This window comes from Carex rostrata, chromosome 2 (assembly GCF_964058835.1).
Source record: "Carex rostrata chromosome 2, lpCarRost1.2, whole genome shotgun sequence".
NCBI classification, from domain to species: Eukaryota; Viridiplantae; Streptophyta; class Magnoliopsida; order Poales; family Cyperaceae; genus Carex; species Carex rostrata.
The window spans coordinates 9,558,025-9,581,212 of record NC_135919.1 but is presented as its reverse complement, the minus strand read 5'-3'; the positions used below and the strand labels follow the sequence as shown (position 1 = coordinate 9,581,212).

At 33.1% G+C, this 23,188-nt stretch overlaps 3 protein-coding genes and 1 pseudogene across 4 annotated transcripts; 2 read left to right on the top strand and 2 right to left on the bottom strand.

The window, feature by feature from the left end:
* Window positions 1-7,139: 7,139 nt before the first annotated feature.
* Window positions 7,140-7,418, top strand: LOC144547627 (small polypeptide DEVIL 11 pseudogene; annotated as a pseudogene).
* Window positions 7,419-10,400: 2,982 nt separating this feature from the next.
* Window positions 10,401-13,276, top strand: LOC144573489 (FKBP-like peptidyl-prolyl cis-trans isomerase family protein). 2 transcript variants are annotated; one of them, XM_078323271.1, is made up of 6 exons: window positions 10,401-10,558; window positions 11,099-11,212; window positions 11,329-11,462; window positions 12,185-12,264; window positions 12,348-12,440; window positions 12,991-13,276. In XM_078323271.1, exons 2-6 carry the CDS (start codon window positions 11,104-11,106, stop codon window positions 13,139-13,141), a joined length of 567 nt encoding a protein of 188 aa, XP_078179397.1. In that variant the 5' UTR covers window positions 10,401-10,558; window positions 11,099-11,103; the 3' UTR covers window positions 13,142-13,276. The 2 variants fall into 2 exon arrangements, with proteins under 2 accessions (XP_078179397.1, XP_078179399.1); XM_078323273.1 differs by having other exon boundaries at window positions 10,524-10,659.
* Window positions 13,277-14,228: 952 nt separating this feature from the next.
* On the bottom strand, window positions 14,229-18,273 carry LOC144573560 (DHHC-type zinc finger family protein). Its single transcript, XM_078323343.1, has 7 exons — window positions 17,814-18,273; window positions 17,106-17,198; window positions 16,901-17,002; window positions 16,231-16,308; window positions 16,047-16,145; window positions 15,470-15,565; window positions 14,229-14,590 (listed from the first exon to the last, which is right to left on the bottom strand). The coding sequence occupies exons 1-7, from the start codon at window positions 18,084-18,086 to the stop codon at window positions 14,480-14,482; spliced, it is 852 nt and encodes a 283-aa protein (XP_078179469.1). The 5' UTR covers window positions 18,087-18,273; the 3' UTR covers window positions 14,229-14,479.
* Window positions 18,274-21,493: 3,220 nt separating this feature from the next.
* Window positions 21,494-23,107, bottom strand: PCS1 (Eukaryotic aspartyl protease family protein). The gene has a single exon (XM_078323266.1). It carries the CDS (start codon window positions 23,072-23,074, stop codon window positions 21,731-21,733), a length of 1,344 nt encoding a protein of 447 aa, XP_078179392.1. The 5' UTR covers window positions 23,075-23,107; the 3' UTR covers window positions 21,494-21,730.
* Between the last annotated feature and the right edge of the window lie 81 nt (window positions 23,108-23,188).

Genomic DNA, 23,188 nt, shown 5'->3' with positions numbered 1-23,188 from the left:
TTACAGTCTTTCTAATAAATCAAATTGTATTGTATTTCATCTATTTTCAAATAAATATATCCAACATTTCTAATATTTCAATACAAAAAATAAAAAATAAATTCAAATTTCTGTTTTGTTTTAAAAAAAAATCGGTTGTTGAATTCATTGAAACCAGTAACCGGTTTTGACTTCTTCTTTTTTGTATTGAAATATTAGAAATATTGAATATATTTCTTTGAAAATAGATGTAATACAATACAATTTGATTTATTATAAAGACTATAACAGATAACCCGAGCAACATTTTTCAGGCCGAATTTTTTGTGGCTGTAAGAAAAATTAATATATTTCATTATGTGTTATTGTAAAAAAATAAAAATGCTTGGATTCTAAGTTATTGATCTCGGTTCAAAAGTTACTTCTAGGTAATACAGAAAATATTGTCATCCTTCTAGTACATTTAATTTATAAAAAGTTGTATCTATTTAAAAAATAAATAAAAACTTTAAGTTATTTAATTATTTTTATTCAAAAAGAATTCTCAAAATAGATACATTTTTTTATAAATTAAATGTACTAGAAGGATGACAATATTTTCTGTATTACCTAGAATTGACTTTTGAACCGAGATCAATAACTCAGAATTCAAGCATTTTTATTTTTTTACAATAACACATAATGAAATATATTAATATTTCTTGCAGCCGCGAAAAATCTGGCCTGAAAAATGTTGATCCGGGTTATTTGTTACAGTCTTTCTAATAAATCAAATTATATTGTATTCCATCTATTTTCAAAGAAATATATTCAACATTTCTAATATTTTAATACAAAAAATAAAAAATAAATACAATTTTCTGTTTTGTAAAAAAAAATGTTGGAACCGTGGAATTTTTCCACGGTTTGGAATTAAAATTCCAAGCCGTGGAAAATTCCACGGTTTGAGTATTTTTAAAATTATTTCTAAACCTTGGTTATTATTATTAAAAATATTTTTTTAAATGAGTAAAAATAAAAATGTCGGTAAGATGAACGAGGCACGATTTTGTTGGGAGGCCCAGTTAAATTTTATTTAGCCAACCACGAAATTTTGAGTTACTTTTTTCAAACCGTAACTTCCAGAGAAAGATGAAAAAAAAGAAAGAAAAGTTAAAAAGTGATATAAATCCACAAATGGGGACAAAATGCCAACTGGGAGCCTTATTAGAGTGGCCCACAGTGTTCCGGGATCTCCGTGAAATAATTCACAAAACGACAAAAATACATCTCTGACTCGGACTCTGAATCAGCGGCTATCCAAAATGCTACGTGGCATCGTACGAAAGCTTTTCACGTTTTGTGCTGATGTTTGGTGAGTGGAAGTTTATAGGGGATGTAGGAGCAGAGGGAATCTTGCGCTTCCGCTTCCGCAGTCCCTTTCTTGTTGATTTTGACCACACCACCTTGGTTCTCTGTTACCGCCTGCGCCGGAAATTACTCGTGTTTCCATATGGTCTAACATTAAATGTTTACACCGTTCCGCCGAAACTTTTTTAAAAACATTAGCAAGACGCCAGGTTCATCGTAAAAGTGGAGCAAATAAAAAAATAAAATTCAAAAATACAAGAACATTTACAATGATAATTATTTTAAGATTGTCAATATAATGTGTTAATTATTAACATAATTGATGGAATGTATTACAATTGTTAAATTATCAAATTTGTTTTATAAGAAAACGTTTGTTTAATAACACTTGTCTAATTGATTAGTTCAAAATCTTTCTTAGTGTTATCTCTCCAATAAAAAAGAATAATGTGCTGATGTGGACATAGAAAACAATTTAATTTAATTATATCAATGCAGCAAATTAATTTTTAAAATATTTATAATCACTGTTTAGCAATTAATTTTAATTGCTGGATTGGAGAAATTTTTTTTTTTTTTTTTTTTTTTTTTTAAGGGTGTAAAACTGGAGAAAACCAGGTTCATGCAAAGAGCTCCCAAGGTAATTAAGTTAGTGCTGGACAGCAGTACAATACAATCCAGCAGTGATCCCTTATCGGATTCTGTAACCTAAATAGGGTACTTCAATTCGCTTGAAAATCATTTGAATTTTTTTAATAAAATAAATAAAAGGATATGCAGAACAATAAATACCTTCCATTGTAGTCTGAATCTGATTGATTCTGGATGAACAATTTTGATAAAGAGCTAGGAAAGGTGAAATTAAAACTAAATCCAATAAAAATCTCATATTACCCGAACCCGATCCATTAAGATGTGCCCACTCTGGACGAAACAGGAGAGACCGCAGCAGCGCAGCTCTGATGAGTGTGCGGTCAATTATATTTTAAGATAAGAGGATCTTTTGTGGCATGAGCTCTTGCCCTTTGTTATCGCATGGCTAGGTCACTTGTACAGTCACAAGATTCGCGAATTAAATATGAATAATTCATTTTTTTGTGATGCTGAACTGAACGCAGAATAATTCGGTTGACCAAACTTTGACCGAATTAAATGAATTGTTTTCGAATTTTACAAATTATTCATGAATTTTTCTCATAATATATATATAGGCTGTGGCTAATTTGCTGCCGGCAGCATTTCTGCCGGCGGTGCTGTCACTGTTTTTTCTATTTTTTGATGTTCAAACGACAAATCTAAACCGTTAGATGTTTAATCTATATCATAATCTACTTGGAGACCAAATTTTACATTTTTTGGAATTTTTTTACTATATATTAAGCTGGTTTGAAAACCGCTGATTTCAATGCTGCAGAAATTTACTGAAATCAGCGGTTTTCAAACCAGCTTAATATATAGTAAAAAAATTCAAAAAAATGTAAAATTTGGTTTTCAAGTAGATTATAATATAGATTAAACATCTAACGGTTTGGATTTGTTGTTTGGACATCACACGGCTAAATATAGCCCCGGCAGCACCTCTGCCGAAATGCTGCCAGCAACAATTTAGACAGACCCTATATATATATATATATATATATATATATATATATATATATATATATATTTTTTTTTTTCTCTTTTATAGGACTGAGATCTTTAGTTCGGATAATTCCAAACCATTCCTGAATTATATTAAAATTATTTCTAAATTACAAATTTTTACCTCACTGAATCAAACTTAAATAATTCATTTGTCATAGCCTCAAAAATCTTATTTGATAAGGTCTGTAAATTCAGAACCGTACATTTGTAGACCTAGCAATTGCTGTCATTAGTGCAATGGAGTTTTTTACAGTCCGGGAATCCTGTTATTTTACAACTGTGCATGTCTAATTTTTTTTAAGGAACACTGTGTATGTCATGAGTCACGAGTCAGAGATGTTTATTGGGTCCGGTTTAGTTGGTTTTGAATCAAACCGAATTAGTTCGGATTAAATGATTCAGTTTTTTCAGTTTAATAGTTCGGTTCTGTTTGTTTTTTAAAATCAAATTATAACTTCGGTTTGATTTGGAAATTTTTAAAACCAAAATAACCGAACCGACCAAACTTTTACATATTATAAATTTGGTCAGGACTGTCCCGATTTATTTCTTAATATCCCAGTTTATTTCTTAATCAATTACTTTACATATGGCGGTTTATTTCTTAATAGTCCAGTTTATTTCTTAATATATTTCAGTTTATTATAAATCAATTACTTTAAATAAAAAATTAATATATTTCGGTTTGAACCGAACAAACTAAACAAACATAACTTTGATTCGGTTGCAATGCTAAATTAGTTCGGTTCAATTCTATTTTTGAAACCAAATTATAACTTTAATTTGTCTAATTCGATTTGGTTTCAACAGAACCAAACCGACGAACACCCAAGTCATGACTCTAGCCTTAATCGGAGTAACATGGTGAAGTACTGATTCACCTTCACCTTTTCCCCAAGGATGAGATTGTAAAAAATTGAGAAAAAAATAGAATTCAGAATAAATCTTTCTTTTAAATTATTCCGGTCGTATTTGATTAGAGGTGAAAACATTGAATAATAGAAAAATACTGATAATTGAGTTAATTCTATTTTGAAAAAATACTAATTGTTCTATTCCACCAGTTCTCTGAAATTGACTCAGTGACGAAATAAATGATGAATCTGCTCATAAAATATAAAGATTTGACTATAAAAGTTCGTACTCAATTTTTTTTTTTTTAATTTTCACAATTTTTCTCAATTCATTTATTGTTCTGGAATATAACCTATATATATATTTCAATCTATTTCTATTTTCATCTTGAGCCGAACAAATCTTATTATATTGTTCAGTACTAGAATTCGCTCAAAGAGATTTGTTATAATGGAATCTGAGACAGTGTAATTACGATCAGAACCGTTGACTCACATCAAGATTCGTGTGAATAAAGTAAATACGGATTAATTATACAAAAAATCAGTTATCACTAGCAAACTAATTATTGAGAGTGATAAAGAGAAATTGACACTCTAAAAACACCTTCAACTCTCCCAACGTTCTAATACGGAATTTTACAAAAGTAAACCAAGGTATGTTTTTTTTTAAATAATTTCCTCTGAAATTTGGTTATAAAATTTATTTTTCCGAAAATATAGATTTTATAACAAAATTTCAGAGTAAATTATTTTAGAAAAACATACTTGGGTTTACTTTTGTAAAATTCTTCTTTACAGTTGTTTAATTTTTTTTATTTTTAGAAAAGGTTGTTTTCACTTTTGCTAGCCACTCTTTTGTTATATATGTAGAAATTGTAGGGACTAAGTAGCATGAAGATTCGTCAAACAGAGGCCACTTCAGTTGCAAACCCAAAAGGGGCACCTGACGTAGCCCTGTCAGAGAGAACCCCTTTTTTTAAATGGGTGGAATAATATTCTCTACGCCCCTAGATTTCCTACTAGTGCCAATCCAATCACTTAAATTGTTAAATGATAAAAATTTATTTTACCTCAGGCGAAAATAATGAAAAAGTAAAAATAAAAGCAAGAAGATTTGGGCCTTTCAACCAAGACAAAATACAGGCCTTCTGAATTCTGATACCCCGTTATAATGTTTCCTTTAGACCTGTTCGGTTGCAAAAACGCAAGTTACCGTTTACGTGAAAAAAAAAATTACTCAGACTAATTTTTTTTTTTTCACTTGAACAGCAATGTTCAGTTCAAAAAATTTTATTCCTATTTTCGATAGAGCTGCCGAACATGACCTAATTAGGACACTCGCATTACTATCTACGTGGAAAAAAATAATTCAGTTCAACATGAAATTACTTCAAAAAAATTTATTCCTATTTCCGATAGAGCTGCCGAACAGGGCCTAATTAGGGCACTCGCATTACTATTCGCGTGGGGAAAAAAATTCAGTTCAACATGAACAGTAAAAAGCAATTCAATTTTTCACTAATTCTATGCCTACACCCATTTCCATCAGTGGATCGAACAGGACCTTAATAATATTATATTATTATATCTAGAAATTGTAAAAATTCATCCCTCAACTGATGCACTTTATGTTTTTATTTTCAGCTCGGAATTTGGGAAAAAAATTTAGAAACCATCAATAAATAAAAAGATTTTATCAAACCAACTTAATTGCTTTAATTTTTACAAAAATCATAAGAACCGAGATGCCATTTCGATCCGAAGAGTTTTTTTTCTCGTACCTTCGAGGTATTTTCACAAGTTTTACACCAACAGTTAAATATTTTTTGTTTAAAAAATTGTGAAAATAGCTCGGACCAAAATGACAATTCAGTCCGAAAAAAAAATACTTCAGACCGAAATGGCATCTCCGTTCTTGTGGTTTTTGTAAAACCTAAGAAATCAAGTTAGTTTAGTAATTTATTTTTTCTTATTTATGGTTTCTAAAAAATTCCAGGAATTTGGTATTGTATCAATTAATAAATTATTTATTATTTTGGTCATTCAAATCGTTAAGACAAAACTTATTTTGTTCTTATTGTGACATCTTATTTAAATTTTGATGTGCTTCGATAGGAGTTAATCAAGTTTACTGACTACAAACAACATCATTAATTTCATTAGTTTTTTGTTCTATTTATATGAACCGCAAATAACTCGCACATTTAAAGATGTCATTTCTCTAGTCTTAATCAAAATATATTTTTGAAATATTTAAATTTTTCCTTAGTAAGGAAATATTCTATATTGTTAGCACCCTTTTAATCTTTGGAAGAATTATTGAATAAAGCCAATTATTAGTTATTTGGTTCAACAAACAAATTTAACGAGCCTAATTTTAAAAAAATGATGACTTAAAAACAGTTGAATAAAAAGCGGTGTCTAAGGCGGTGGGATACAGAAAGGCGATATGAGGCGATCAGTGAAGAAAAACGTTATGGACTCCTCTGCCTCTTATGTTTTCTTTTGACGGATGTCGGACTGAAGTAACAGATTAGTTGTAGGTGTCTTCTCCTCTTCGGTGACAGAAGGACGAGTGGTCTCCCGTATGTGTACAGTAGGTATACTTTCTGTTTTTGGTTTGATGTTTGTGTGTTGTTTTTTTATGCTTCCTCTTTCTGCTTAGAGGTGACTATCCTGAACTGATTAATTAAGTTTACAGTCTAGTTTGATTCAATACATTTTCCGTTCGGTTTGGATTCAATGTTGTCTCACTCTAATCAAGTAAGGATGATCAAATTGTGTCCACATGATACGCATACCTCTGTGCGTTTTTAGTTTTGTTTAGTTGTATATTTTCACAGACACTCATTATCTAATATTATGTAACAGTTAATTTGTACTTTTTTTTATCAATACAATTGTCTACGGTCTTTCAACAACAAAAAAAAAAAAAAACTGATGACTTGAAGGACCAAATCCACCTCTGATGTAAAATGATGATCTGAAATAACAAAGAAACTTAATTACAAAAATATAACAGTTGCATATTTTCATTTTAGTTTTGTACAGTTTCATTTAATATTCAATTCGATCCGTTCCGTTACTATTTCATCGTAATTTTATACTCTTTCATTATTTTAGTCTAACTAAACAGTCCTATATAAACCAGATACCCCTGGTCTAAACCATTATTTTCTTTGATTTTATTCACACAAGAAGACATCAAAGCCACCCCCCCCCCCCCCCCCCCCCCCCGCCCCCCTCTCTCTCCTCTGATCTCTCTCTCTCTCACTCTCACAGGCTCACACAGACACACACAATCGGATAATGGAGGTCTACATGGATGAAAAATGGAAGCTATCAAAGAAAGAAAGTAGGAGTTACAATGGGAGAAGTTACAACCATGCAAGCAACAAAGCATTTTCTGGAGACAATGGCTTGTGTTTAAAGAGATCCATGACCTTGAAAGAGAGACAAGGGACTGCTACTTCGACAGGCCGGTCATTCTCCGGTCGATGCGCCCGTTTAGTGAAAGAGCAACGAGCCCGGTTCTATATCATGCGCCGATGTGTTACAATGCTTGTTTGCTGGAGAGATTATTCTTAACTAGAACATGCATGGTGGGAGAGAATTCATTAATATAGTTCTCTTTGTTGTTAATTTTTTTTTTTTTTTTTTTTTTTGAGAATGTATAAAGCATGTAGGTTCTCTCTTTGTTTTAGAAGAGGAAGTATTTTGATATCCTGTTCTTCTTCAGTTCTCTTATTTCTCTATATGGCATTAATTGTTGCCAATATCACAAAGAATTTGAGTTTTTTTTTTTCCCCCTTTCCAATTGCTGAATTTAGTGTGTGGCTTTGCTTGAAAGAACAGAATCATGAGATCTGTTGAACAGTGTAACCACGTTGTCACAAATAAAATTATTACTTGAAAAGGGGGCAATTATAATATCCATGAACAAAATCTGACCTACAAAATAATGTTAATGAGAGCAATTTATCATTTGTGTTCATACATGTAAATGCACAATAAATTTGGCGAAATCACATGTGCATAATTGCTACTGTTCAGATTTGTCCAAGCAGACAAATTCAGTATATATTTGACAGGTATTTATTGTTTTAAAAAGCATTAATTGGTGAAAAGATTCATTTTTTAGGTATAACTTGCAATTTTTACATAACTTGGTTGTTTTACTAATTGTTTCATGAGGTGTTTTTGGAAGGTAGCAATTCACAATTCAACCTACCAATTCAAGAGTACAACTTAGATGTTATTTAGTTCATTAATTTTTCATGTAAATTCAATTCTAAAATCTATCAGATTGACTTCAAATTATAAATATGAACGGTTAAAACTCATGTATATTACGAGTGGTGCATTTACATACGAAAATTTAAAAAATTTGAAATTAATCCAATATTTTAGAATTGAATTCACAAAAGATCTTGATGAACTTAGGAACACCTTGATTTTACTGACAATTCAATATACAAATTTGGATTAGGAGTTTTCGATGGATATCATATGGATTTAAAAATGTAAAATTCGTACAAATCTACTTAGATTTGCACTAATTTTAACAACCTTATAAATCTAAATTCCTCCATACAAATCTAGACATCAGATATATATGTCCGCTCCATATCGAAATTCATACAGACTGACTTAAACCTGCACTAAGACAACAACCTCATAAATCTAAACTGTCTGCGTAAATCTTAACATCAATCAGATGGTTTAAACCGATCGAGCATCGATTTTAATCCTATGATATTACAACTCTCTCATACAAATTTTTGCTTCTAATAAAATTTCTCACAGCCGCATACACAAAACACAAGCTTATATAAAACTCTCGTTCAAGCGTATATTCCAAGTCTATAAACAAGTGATTACTCAACCTCTCTATAATAAGGGGCCTCAAAATCGCTTATTAGAAAGAGAGAGAGAGAGAGAGAGAGAGAGCACGACCTAGGAACAAAGTTGATGAAAGCATTGAATGATGAAACGAAACGAGAGAGAGATGTGCGGACAAAACAAAACAAGAGGGACAAAACAAAATCGTCTTTGCACCGTTGCAAACCCCTTTTAGCTTTTCTGCTTCAGGCCACTTCACTTTTGTGTGGTTCTCCAGGGCCAACTCAGAATTTTTGTGAGGTAAAAAAAAAAAAAAAAATTCAAATTGAATTTAAATAGTTTATCGGATTTAAACTCATTAACTAATTGGATACTAAAAAAAAATACTTTGATTTATATTTTTCAATATTAACTTATAATTTCTGATGCTTTAACTTATAATTCTAACTACCAATCATAATTCAAAAAATTTATTTTAATTTTAACACTAAATTTAACCAGAATTACAAAACAAACATCCAGAGGGGGGAAAAAAAGTTTCAAACAAAGTCGATCAATACCAATAGATCACCACTAAAACTCGAAATCCAGGGGGCCGACTACCTCCCGTTCTACTCTGGGTCCGCCCCTAGTTCTCCTTGAAAATAAAAGGAATTAGAAGCAATGTGATGGGTATTGGACAAAATTCGATCTGATGTACGATTAGAACCGTTCAATTAGTATCAAGATTTGTACCAACAAATTTAAAATCGTACAAATCATATTTTTACAAATATTGATGATGATCGAATGATTCTAATTGAATATGAGACCACCACCACTTCAGAAAGAAATAAACAACTGATTCGTGTACATTAAATATTCATAAATCTTGATGCTCATCCAACAATTCTGACTAAACATGTGAACAAAATTTGGTCCATATGGACCATATCTATCGAACCACCTTCTCTCCGAAAAAGAAATAGGCATCTTTACATCCTCCCAAATATATATATATATATATATATATATATACACATATGAGGAGGGTTCCAATACCTCATATTTTATATCTTCGTTTTTAAAGTCTAAATTATCGATTTAAACCGTTCAACGCAATATTTATACTAAAATATGCATGGAACTGAAATTTTACATTTTTTTGGAATTTGTTTACTATTTTTTACGATAGATACAAAATCACTGTTTTCGAACCATTCAAAAAACAATAATTTTCTATCCATCTTAAAAAATAGTAAAAAAATTCCAAAAATTATAAAATTTCATCCCTAACAATATTTTAGTATATATATCATGTTGAACGGTTTGAATCGACAATTTAGACTTTGAAAACGAAGATATAAAATATGAGGTATGAAAGACATGAGGCATTGTAACTCTCCTTTATATATATATTGGGCAAATTGCAAAGCCCATTAAAACTTAATAACACGCAATACTTATTTGCAACACGGATATTCGTGCGCGTACCTCATGATCCGTGTAAGTCTGATGTTAACGAATATTTATTCAAATCTAACGACTACGAACCGGATCGGACATAATTTCGTCCAGTTCCAATTGGACTTCTCCCTAATATTTTTTTCGTATCCACTGAGATATCTCAAACTTTGCGTGACTTTATGGAAAATCCCAACCGTTTAAATACGTTCTGCACGAATATCAAAGCACACATAATACTGAACCCCTACATCACCCCCGAATAGGCACCGGACACGTCGTGGTTGAGATATCTCAGAGGATACGCACTCATCTTTCTTCCGATATCAATCGCATCCAATTTCCAATAATCTGTGGAAAGAAATCACAAAAATCAAATCTCGAAACTCATCAGTCGCAACTTGCAAGCAAACTAGAGAAGAAAGAATCGGCGTAAATCGACGGTGAGTCTCGTTCTTTCGCCCAAGACAAAACCTTAGCCAGTTGGTTTGGAAAACCGCGCAATAATCAGATCGTGATCTGCTAGTAGATTCTCCAAACCATGGTAGCAAGAATGAACTATTGGTTGCTATGGTAGATGGTCTAGGGTTTACAACCAATAGACGGGCTGGCCACCCCTCTGTCTCTGGATCTTGTTAACCACTAATTGTCTCTTAGTTTTGTTCATCAAGTTGATTGCGTAGCTAATTTGATGCTATGGGAAATTATTGAATAATTAGGTCAGAAGCTACTTCAATTTATTAAGTTATTTGTTTTGTATCTGAGGTTGTTGATTATCAAATGTACTATACTTTGCCTGAAATCATTTTGGTGATAGCTTAAAGTGAAAGTGTTTGCCTTGTGAATAGAAGTGGACCAAGTGGCATTTAAGAACCTATATTTGAAAAATTAGAAGAAAATCATATTGCTTATTGGATATAAAAAGTAAGAAAACCTATATTTTTTTCATTTCTGGCTAACTCATTATATTGTTCATTTAATAGAAATCATGGCTGAGACATTAGATTTGACGGGTGATGGCGGTGTACTAAAGACTGTCATAAGGAAGCCCAAAGATGATGCAATGGCACCATCTGACAGCTTTCCTCTTGTCGATGGTACCATTTTTATTCGTTTCATTTTCTAAACAGTAGGAATTGTTTCTTTTGTTGATTGAATCTTGTGTTAAAATACCAGAAGAGTAAAGAGTGAAAAATATTTTTCCTTTTGACAGTACACTATGAAGGAACACTTGCCGAGACCAGTGAGGTGTTTGATACTACACATGAAGACAACACCATTTTCTCCTTCGAATTAGGTGAAGGCGCTGTTATCAAGGCATGGGATATCGCATTAAAAACCATGAAGGTGCTTCATTTGTATCATTTGTATTAAGTAGCACTTCTATTTATTCATCATTGCAAATTTGTCCTGATCAAACAACAATGACAACAACCAAGCCTTTAGTCCCAAACAAGTTGGGATAGGCTAGAAATGAAACCCAATCACAATTATAAAGTCAAGATATCTATGGGTTTTATGTGGAGGGTTCAAATGCCTCCATTTTTTGTGCCTCCACCATGCCTCTATTTTTTAAAACTTTAATAACTCAAAATTTAAAAATTAAAGTCAAAATAAAACCGTTGGATATGCTCTAGATCATTTTCTCTATGTGCTCATAAAAAATTATGACATTTCAATTTTATTTTAGTTGTCATCAAGAGCTTGTAAAAAACGTACTAATGTGGATAATTTCTAGACGTTGATTTTTCAACTTATTGATTCACATAAAAACAAAATTGAAATGTGATAATTTTTTATGAGCATATAGAGAAAATAACATAGATCACATCTAACGGTTTTATTTTGACTTTTAAGGTTTAAATTTTGAGTTATTAAAGTTCTAAAAAATGGAGGCATGATGGAAGCACAAAAAATGGAGGCATTTGAACCCTCCTTGGGTTTTATTTCATGAGAGAATGGTTGTTTTTTTACCATTGGTCTATAGTTGGCTCGCCACTCCTATCACAACCCTCCTTTTATCCTGGCTTGTCTTGATCGAACTGTTTAAATACTTTGTATTTACAAAGGTTGGAGAGGTTGCTAAAATTACATGCAAGCCGGAGTATGCTTATGGAAGTGCTGGTTCTCCTCCTGAAATACCCCCAGAGTAATTAACAACCCTGTTTTTTCTAAAAGCGTACCATTTTCGTTATTTTTTTATTTAATTTTATGAGTTTTTTCTCTTTACAGTGCTACATTAGTTTTTGAGGTGGAATTGGTGGCATGCCGACCAAGAAAGGGTTCAAGTATTAGCACAGTAAATGATGAAAAGGCTAGGCTTGAGTAAGTCTATCCATGCTATTCAATATTTTGCATGTAATTCTTGCCATGAATTTGAAAATTCACACCAACTTTCAATGTAATCTGGTTTGTTTGAAATTTAAATTTAGGCCCAAAGGTATGTATATATGTGAACCTCTCACAACCATAGACCCTGTAAAAGAGTGGAAAAAATATGCCGTGACTCAAATGTCAAGAGATGGTCACGGCACGTGAATGGTCACGCCACGTGAGTCACACCGTGCCCAAACGTGCCGTGACCAAATGCGACTCCTGTGACTATTTGCTCATAATTTATGTTATTTTATTCAAGATTAACCATTTGGTCAAGATCTAACGGTCATAATTATACGTGACTCGCATGACCATGTGTCGTGCCGTGTCAAATTATCTAAAGAAGGTCACGGCACGCGAATGTTCATGGCACGGGACACGCGAGTCACGGCACGTAACCAACATACACTATGTAAAACATGCAAAATTTATCTTTATACAAACCATTCCTCTTATTTTACGAGTATGCTAAATGTGTTATGTCTTGTAAAATTGAAAGGGAGTTGAAAAGGCAGAGAGAGATGGTGGCTAAGAGCAAAGAAGAAGAGAAGAAAAAGAGAGAGGAAGCGAAAGCAGCCGCAGCTGCTCGCATTCAGGCCAAATTAGATGCGAAAAAGAACCAAGGGAAAGGCAAGGCCAAAGCCAAATAATTCTGTTCTCTACTTTATGACAATCTATGGCAATATTTAATAATGTACAGTTTGCTAGAATAACTTGAGAAGCTGTAGCTTAGTTACTGTGAGTTACTGAGGATAATTTTGAAGTTTCTTCTCGTCCAAGGATAATTCCGTTGAATTGCACTGGGGTGCAAGTTTATCGTGACGGGGGAGTTGTTTTAGTGTTTTACACTATAATATATTGCGAGTAGAGTTAAAATATCTTATTATTTTTGTGTTCTACACATCCTTATATGTGTTTTCAAAGTTTAAACAGTCAATCCAATTGTTCAACATGATCTCTATAAATTAAAATGTGCTTGGAGATCAATTTATATATTTTTTAAAATAGATATAAAATCATTGTTTTTGGGTGGTCTTGAATCTTCCTAACAACTATGATCTTGTACATTTCTAAAAAAGAATGTAAAAAATTCCAAAACATATAAAATAAGTCTCTTAAATTGAGCAGTTATTGACTATTTAAAGTTATTGACTATTTAAATTTAAAAAACGGGGATAAAAATGTGAAGCTTGATTGGGGTGTCAAAACTATATGCCATTTTTACCATACTTGCGAAATCACCTTTTTCTTCTTCTTTCTTATAACATATCTAAAAGTTAACTGCACAATTTTATCAGCTTCAGAAAAAAAAAAAAAAAAGTCACGCTTCAAAAATCTTTAAAGAGAAGACATTAACCAACCAATATAACTGGACAAATGAATAGAAATAGAAAAGAGGATTGAGCAGTCTGAAATAACATGTATAATGGAATTAAAGTAGACCGATTTTTTACTTCTAATAATCCGCTGTCCTTTTGTTTGGTAATTAAATCACATACAAATTCAAATCTACACTTGGTTCAACTTAACAAGAATAGGGTCATCCAGTGAAGTGGCGTTCGTTCGCAATTTTCAAACTCATTTGTGTTAATATGAAAACAATGGAGAATTTCAAATTTCATACATAGTTGAACATAACACAAGATCTCTTTGGAATCACACCATCAATGTTAGCCCTTTGCTTTCTCGGCTTCATAATAGAGGGAAAAAAAAAAACATAAACAATAAAAGAAAAGACACGTGCAATTTTGATCAATGTTCAGTGATATTGTAACCTTTTGAATCCCCCCCACCATTCGCTTGCTATCTAAACAAACCAACTTTTTTCATACTTTACACTAGGACAAACAACACTACCAACTCCGTCCCCAACTCCCCAGTCCCTAATCACAATTTCTACTGACAATGTGAGCTCCAAGTACAGTTAGATGTTCTCTTCTCAGGCCCAAAAGTACGGTTGTATGAAACAAAATGTACAAGCATGGAAATCATACTGGTGTAGATGCTAGTGAGAGGTCGTATGATGTGCGAAATCGCAAACCTGATCCGATATGACCTGATGTGGGACATGCCCATAAACATATATTCGGTCCGAGAACCTGATCATCAAAAGATGCTGAAAATTCATAAATTATTCTAGGAAGAATAAAGTCGTTTTATGTAAAAATAACCCACAAGCTATAAAACCAAAATTTTGTAATACCATCAATGGATGTCCAGGATTTGACTAGTCAATATGAATCCAGAACGGACTCACATATGGACCTTCAAAATGCATCCATTGATTAATTTAATAAGTGACTTCCAATGCAAACTAAATGAAATCAAGGGCAGATCTTACTGTAGTGCAGGGTGTGCATGGCCACCCCCATTATTTAAAAAAAATCATCATGTGTATAGAATTTTAATTATTTATTTTTTTTTTTAAGTTTTTATATACTTCAGCTCCCCCGATAAAATGTTAAATGTGTGCTTGTAACCTAGTGGTTAGAATTTTATTTTGTGTTTGTGGTTGTGGAATTTTTGGTTCAAATTCCAGTAACAACACACTATGCGTTTACACATATAATGCATTTTATGTTTCAGCCCCCCCCCCAACCAACCCCAATCTAAATTTTCTAGTTCCACCCCTGAATGAAATGAATCCAAATTGATATTCAAAATGTACGCAATATTTTTCTGGCTTTAGAAATCCAGAAACTGATGTGATCCAGTAAAATATGTACACGTACATTTCAACTATAATAAAACTAAACAAATTTCCAAAGATTCTTTTGAATGTTTGATTATATTTCTTGACTAAAACGGAGAGAGGGGTATAAAATATTTCCATACTTTGGGGTAGACAAGGATCTTTTTTGATAGAAAGCGTGCATCGATTTTCTTATTTGCCAGGGCAGAATGGAAACATTTTTTAGGTTACGCTGGGCTGACAACTGATTTAAGTACAAGTACAATGTACAAAAACAAAAAGTTACCGAAACAAGATTCTCAAATGCACCAAGGTCGTATGGATGCCGGTATATATTACCGGCTTTCTCTGCCAACCATGTTGCTCTTACACCTTCATGATACTGTACATTAAAGAATAATTTTTTTTATTCTGACAATCAAATTCACTTTATAGAGTGAGGCTGTGTTACTTTGCAAAGCGCCCATCCATCCGTACTTAAGATCCATATCTTTGTTTCAAAGTCCGAACCGTTCAATATAATCTTTATATGAAAATGTACATGGAGATCAAATTTTACATTTTTTATTATTCTTTTACTATTTTTTAAAATAAGTAGAAAATCACCTAATTTAAAAATTATGGGCCATCCAAAAGTAGTGATTTTCAACCTACCTAAAAAATAGTAAAAAAATTCCAAGAAAAAGTAAAATCTGGTCTCCAACTACATTTTCATATGGAGATCATGTTGAGTGGTTCGATCGACTGTTTGAACTTATAAAATAGAGATACGGATCCATAGTACAGGCCGCTCCGTGCTTTGCAAAGTACCATAGCCTCAGTCATTCAGTATAGTAAAGCCACTAGTTAAATTTTCTCCATACCTCAATAGTTGTTTTATTTTGCAAGATAAGGTATATATGCCAACCTAATAAAACAGACATCGCCAGTGTTAAAGGGCAGAGGAGAACCGCACAAACTATCTGTGATTGCATGAGTCCAAAAAACAAAAAAATTACAAGATGAAAACCTATATGAGTATATGAAAGAAGAATTTTGCACACTTACTGTTGATGTTCTAGAATCGTTGCTTGGTAGATCCTCTTTATTAGGTACGTTGTGAGTAGCGTTTCCTATTATAAGAACCTGTCAAGATTTTTGTTACAAAAATAAAATTTATATTAATGTCCTATTTGGTGATGACATGATACTGAGGCCATCAGCAATTTCCGCTTTGTGCACAAGTGCTTTCAACATCTAAAATAACACCAATAATGAATATAAGACCCAACAGTTTCATTTGGCATCAGATATATACCATTATATGTTTATATTTTTGCAATTAACACAATCATTACTCTGTGGGATCAAAAAGGTATATTTGATTAAATTGTGGTGTTTGGTTTTTGGTTAAACTGTAATCAAAAACAGTTTTCTCTTTTTATGTAAGGTTATTATATAAGGGTAATAATTTGTTTCACCTGGGACAAGCTAGCAGGACCCATTAGATTGTGATATTAAATTTCTCGTTCAATTTGTCCCTCTTTAAGATGACTTAAATGATTTTTTTTTTTTAAATTGCAACTTCCTTCACAGGAGATTATAAGATAAATCAGACAAAGATTCATTACGAGTTCAAAGAAAAAGAAGGTATGAAGGTTTGAAATGTTGGGTGTAATATGCAAAGCATAAAATAAAGGAAAAAGAAGAATATTAATATAAAAAGGGAAATACGTACCAAAGAATGGAGGCTTGTAATAACGGCATAAAACACAAAAACAAGGAACACCTTATAATTTTCATGTCCGACACAATTATTTATCCATATACAATGGTGATCCTGTATCAAAAACAAAAGTTTAGCTCGCAGATACTTAATGCAACACTCTTACATAGAAGAATACAAACAAGACTAAATAAATAAGTGATTGCATTGCATCTACCATTCTTAGAACACATCTTTTGCAAACCCGACAATGGTGTGCACGTGGAGGCTTATAGTGGCAGCATTTTTGGCAGTATCTTAAATCGCCACTCTGCATGCGACAAAAAAGAAATTACAAAATATTTATCTGATTCAATAAAAAGGGTTGCCCCTTGACTAATTAAGCTAATTATGACACCAAAAAACATTAGAATTGAATCAATTTTATATCACTATCTAATATGTTCACCTTATATTCAATCATCTCGGTGAAAGACTATTTCTCTATATGTAACAGCATTGAATTCCATTAAAAAATATTTTGCAAATATCAATTCTTCATTGAAATTGCCATACACACTTCTAAATGCAAACTAGAATACCCTACTACAAAGGCCGCATCTTTCTAGCTCGTAGCAGTGCTGATCTAAGCAAGCTAAGAACAAAACTTGTTGAATTGCTTATCAAGTAAAGTAAATTCATGACCAAATCATTCACACCAGGGACAGAGAGATCAGTACATCGCGACAATTTTGCACATGCAACCCAAAATTTTCTCATTCTCACATTAATAAACAATCCCTCTTTCTACAAAATCAGGTATAGCAGATTAACGACCAATTATTTACTCGATCATAAAATCACTATAGTTGCTCGATAGAGCTAACTACAAAAATTCGCAGATGAAGCCAATAGATCTGAAATTCAGGATCCCAAAAGCACTGACCTTCCTCTTGATCTCATGAATTGCGCTATAGGGTGTCTCCAAGTCTGGCACGAACGGCGCTGGCACGCGACCAGGATCCTTTACGACAGCCGTCGTGTAGGTAGCGATGCAAACCACGGCGAGTGCCGTAAAGACGGCGGCATTGGCTAGTCCCGCCGCCGTCGAGAGGCGGAGCCAACCCTCGATAGCGATGAACACTGTTGTGTAGTAGATGTAACCTATGCAAAAGATAACAGTGATGATCGGTAGAGTGATGTAGCCCGGTCGACTCATCGGACCCAGTTGGGTTTTGTAATTAGCTTATAAACTGAGGTAAAAAATGGGAAATTGGCATGTGGCGGCGCGAGATGGCGCCGGCGTGGAGAGACGACAGTGGTCTCTCCCGGGAGTTGTATACTGGCGCAAGCGAAGGGAGGAGAGCTTGCTGGAAGGAGGAAGAAAAGACGGGATTTTTGCACTCTAGTCCTTGTAAGAGTTACTAACTTATTTTGGTAATCATTTAGTTATACTTCCCATTTTCCTTTTATTTTGCTTGTTATCTCTTTTTAATTTATTTCTAAAAGTGTAATCATTTACCAACTCGTTCAATCTACTTTGCTCTTTTTTTTCCTTATCAATTTGCTAGTGCCCTAAAATAAATCAAGTCGCAATTTTAAAAGAAGGGGAAAAAACGGATAAAAAAATTCCTTTACTTACTAGTTATTACTGCTGGCATAATAGCATCGGATTACAGCTCTTATACCGAAATTTTCACTGCATATATGTTTTGAATAAAATTTTAAATCTGCTCAATCTGGTAAATAATTTACCGGAAAAAGTCTCTATATCCGGTAAATTATTTACTGGATTTGAAATTATATTTCTGGTGAATAATTTATCAGAAAAAGGATTTTCTGATTTTTATTTTAATTAGATAGAAGATGTTATGATTTATTTATTTATTATTAAAATAATAAAAATATTTTTATATTTCTTTAAAAATAGTAACTTAGAATTTGAATGTGCTAAAACGATCACGATAATTTCTTTTTTAGCCATAAGTGACTTTTGAACCGGGATCATTAACTCAAATTCAAAATATTTTTATTTTTCTAGTAACACACAAACAAATATTTTAATTTTTCTTATGACCGCAAAAAATATAGCATGAAAATATTGATCCGGGTTATTTGTCGCGGTCTTTCTAATAAATTCAATTACATAGTATTCCATCTAGTTTCAAAGAAATGTAAAAAAAAAATAACATTTCAATAGAAAAAAAAACATAACATCTTCTATTTAATTAAAATAAAAAAATTTAGAAAATCCTATTTCCGGTACCGAAAATAGAATTTCTAGATCCGGTGAATAATTCACCGGATATAGGGTTTGTTTCCGGTAAATTATTTATCAAATTTGGCAGATTTGAAATTTTGTCCAAAACGTGTGTAGATTTGGAAATTTGATATTTTTTATATTAATAAAATTTTCAGGCTCTTATATGTTTATTGGTATTTATTTAAATTTCAAATTTGACAATTTTATTTAGGATTTCATAAATGTATAATAATTTTATAAATAGAAAGTTTCTTTTAATGAAATTATTTTCAAAACGTTATCTTTGAAAAGAAATATTAATTCATATTTGCTTGTTTATATCAAGAATTAGTTACTGGATGTACCTCAAAAATTCATTTCTGAGATGTATGATAAATTTTTTTTAATTTTATCACGCTAAAGGAAATCAAAGTTAATTACATGAGTGCATTCTTCTGAAATTAACTTTAAATTAATTTAAATTATTTTTATTCTAATTTTAGTTTAATTTCACGAATGTATATGCTCGCACGACTTACTGAGATGAGACTAAAGAATATAATTTTTTTCAAGAAGTTTCAATAATCTCCCAACTTAAAAAATGGAACGGTTTTTAATTGGATCTTTAGAAAGAAAGAAACAAACAAAAAGCTTCACCGAACAATATTAACTTGTTTGGATTCCTTGTGATAATAAATTAAGTTAGGATGATATTTAAAATTAGGCATAGGAATAATTTATTTTTACACCTATAGTAATTGACAAAGAAAATTATAAAATTCTCATATAAATTATTTCTGTAATTAAATGATAAAGATAATAACCAAGTCGTATTTAATTTTTGTTGTATGTCAGCTTTTGTTTTGTTTGTATTTCTTTACAAAATAACAATAGAAGCTCCAGAGCACCAATTCGAATCGGGGAATGAATATAAATTAATTTCTTGCAAGCATTGAAAATTTGTAATATTGTCAAGCACTTGAATAAACATAGATACTAAATTAGATTCCATTAAAAGCAGAATCTCCAGAGTATCTAATATACAACGAACAAGATCCCCAAATAACATTAGTTGATTTAATCTAGCTGATTTATTTTTAATTTCAACAGTCTGAACATGAAAAGCAAGATATATTTCTTATGCGATGATTAATAATTGATACAAACCCATAATCAAGTAGAAATTTTACTTTGATCTATCATTATGAAACTGAGTCCACATCCTCTGCATTACCTCATATCTAGAGTTTAAGATCTCAACTGTCCGATCAGAATCCGGACTAATATGGTATATGTCTATAATGTACAGGATCCTCTAACATTCGTGCCAATACAGATCGAGCAATTCGGATTTGCTTTGCAAAAACTCAAATTTTGAAGAGCTAAACCAGGGTGTGATGTGCTTACCAACTTCTCTTGGTAAGCACAACTCCAAAAGTCTATTAAATTGGTTTCAAACAACGAATTCAAATTGTTCAAAATTCATCTACTTCATGAGTGATACATGTACATGTAAAATTTTGAAAGTTTTGAATTAATTTAGTGCAAAATCGAGCAACAAAAATAATGATGAAAAATAAATATATAAAACAACTTATAAAATATTCATTTTTTTAACTGCTTGACTTTATACTAAATGAATTTAAAACTTTAAAAAAAAAAATATGCATATACATCACTTGTGAAGTAAATAAATTTCAACAGTTTAAATTTATCGTTTAAAAACAATCTTTTTTTCAGTTTTGATTAAAGATGTATTCATCAATCTAAATTCTTCGTACCTGGGACCAGCTAGTTAGTACTTAGTACCTATCTCTTAGAAGTTAGAACTGTGTGTTGAATGAAACAGTGAGGTGTTCCCACTTTTCCAAAGAAAATTAAAATTAGGTACATGATTTGACGTTGGTATCAGTATCAGTATAGCGGGTTCCACCATGATCAGAACAGATCCGAGAATGTTGCTTGCATCTTAAAAAAAACACGGTATAATAATGTCTTCTAGCAACCCCATCACTAACGCCCCCACAAAGTGTACCATCGAACCATTAACATTTAACCATCTATTTCTTGTTACTGTAGTTGAACAGTCGCTTTTTTGTTTAGTCAAATCGTGATTAGTACGCTACACTAACTTGCCCAACACATGAGATAAACATGATTAATTACTTAATAATATCTTGACAACTTTTATACTGACAGAGCTGTTTCGGCTTTACGCAGTGCACGATCAACAAAGAAGGTATAAAAATAAAAAAGATATATAAATAATGGGCTGCGTAAAATCAAATCAGCTTGGTTAATATTTAGGTCCATTAAACAGCCGAAGGTTTGAGCCTTATTGGGCTGATCAATTCCATTTAAATGAAAAGCATAGTGATAGAACAAAAAATAATATTATTCTAAATAATTTACAATGTCCTAATAAATTTACAAGTACATATTTGATTGTTCACAGGGTCTCTATATATACTTGCAAGGTTTAACATGGTACCTGAAACACAGCAAAGTGGATCTTAGCCGTTGATCTCGGATCAAATCGGAGATCAAGGGCTAAGATTACCTACCACAACCTAAACCCTTGCAAACCAACTAGAAGCCCGGACCCGGATCCGGATCCTTGTTCACAACATCAAACCCAACTTCTGGCTGGCTATGTCACACTTAATGGGTGCGAACCCGACCCGACCATTTTCTAAATCATATTCGACCCAAACATTCTGCTGATGATGGTGCCCGATTACGTAAGCGGATATTGGTACAAGATCCGAATTTCCAAATGTGAAGCACCAAATCCCATCTCCTCCCCTCTTTTCCCCGGGCACCTTGTACAGCAACCTCTCTCCCGCCACCACCATCTCCGCCCCTTTAAACACCAGCGCCACAGACGGTACATAACCCGGTACCGGCTTCCCTTCTGGTACTCTAAAACAGAGATCAAAAGCTCCTTGAAAAACATAATCCGGCTCGTTTAATGGCGTCAAAATTCCTTTTGTTTGGCGAAGGAACTCTGTTTTGAGTATGTAGTATGGATCACCTAAGAGAAATGTGAACTGAGTACCAGAATCAACCATGGTTTGACCAGCACCAGTATGATCCGGCAAGAGGAGAGATTTTGGTATCGGTAACTCAGTCGATCCCACACGGATGCCATCTAACTGTACCGAATAGGCCACTCGGTCGAAATACGGCAGAGGGAGAGAGATTTGAACAAATGGTGTGTAATTTAGTGGTAGCATGAATGGCAAATTAGTGCTTCCTATTAGTAGAACACCTGATGAATCACGGTCAGATATACAGTACGAGAACCGACGCGTCGCAGTCTGTGACACAAAAGAGAGGGCCCCACGGTTCATACCTAGTAAGCCAGTGGTTGCGGTGGGGTCAATCGCCGAGTCGAAGGTGGATGTCATGCAACCAAAGGTGGTACGAATAGGTGACGGAGATGTCGTCAGGTCACCTAACCGAAACAAATCAGAGGAAAGAGACCCTTCAGAGGTTGAGGCATCGGAATACGAAAGCGCCACATGGCAAAGATGCGACGATTGTTCGCACGTTGCGGGTACCGGCAAGTCTCGAGCTTTGGAAACACAAGTTTGGGACGAACAGGGGATGGAAGAGAAGGAAGAAGAGGCACGAGGGTTAAATGAAAGAGGTGATGACGTGGCACAGCGAAGCCATGAGAGCTCGCTGCCCGTATCGAGAACCAGCGTGGCGTTTTGAGGCGGCGTGCCAACAGAGAGAGAGACAGTCAGGGTGACGTTGTGATGGAAACGGAGCTTGTTTGGAGAGGTTGGGAGGGAAGAAGGTGGGATGGCTTGGGTTTTTAGAGGAAAAATGAGAGATGTTGGGTTTTTAGAGTGAGAGTGAGAGTGAGAGAGAGAAAGGTGGTTAGATTTTGATCTGATGGAAAAGGAAAAGGTTGATTGGAAGAGGAGAATGGAGAGGAGGAGAAGGGAAGTTGCCATGATGTTGTGTTGTGTTGGTAGTTTGAATTTATTTGAGATAGTTTTTGGGCATGGGCTTTTATACGAGGGATTAGGGAAGTAGACTTGGGGAGTGTGTTGTACTGTTGTGGGGTT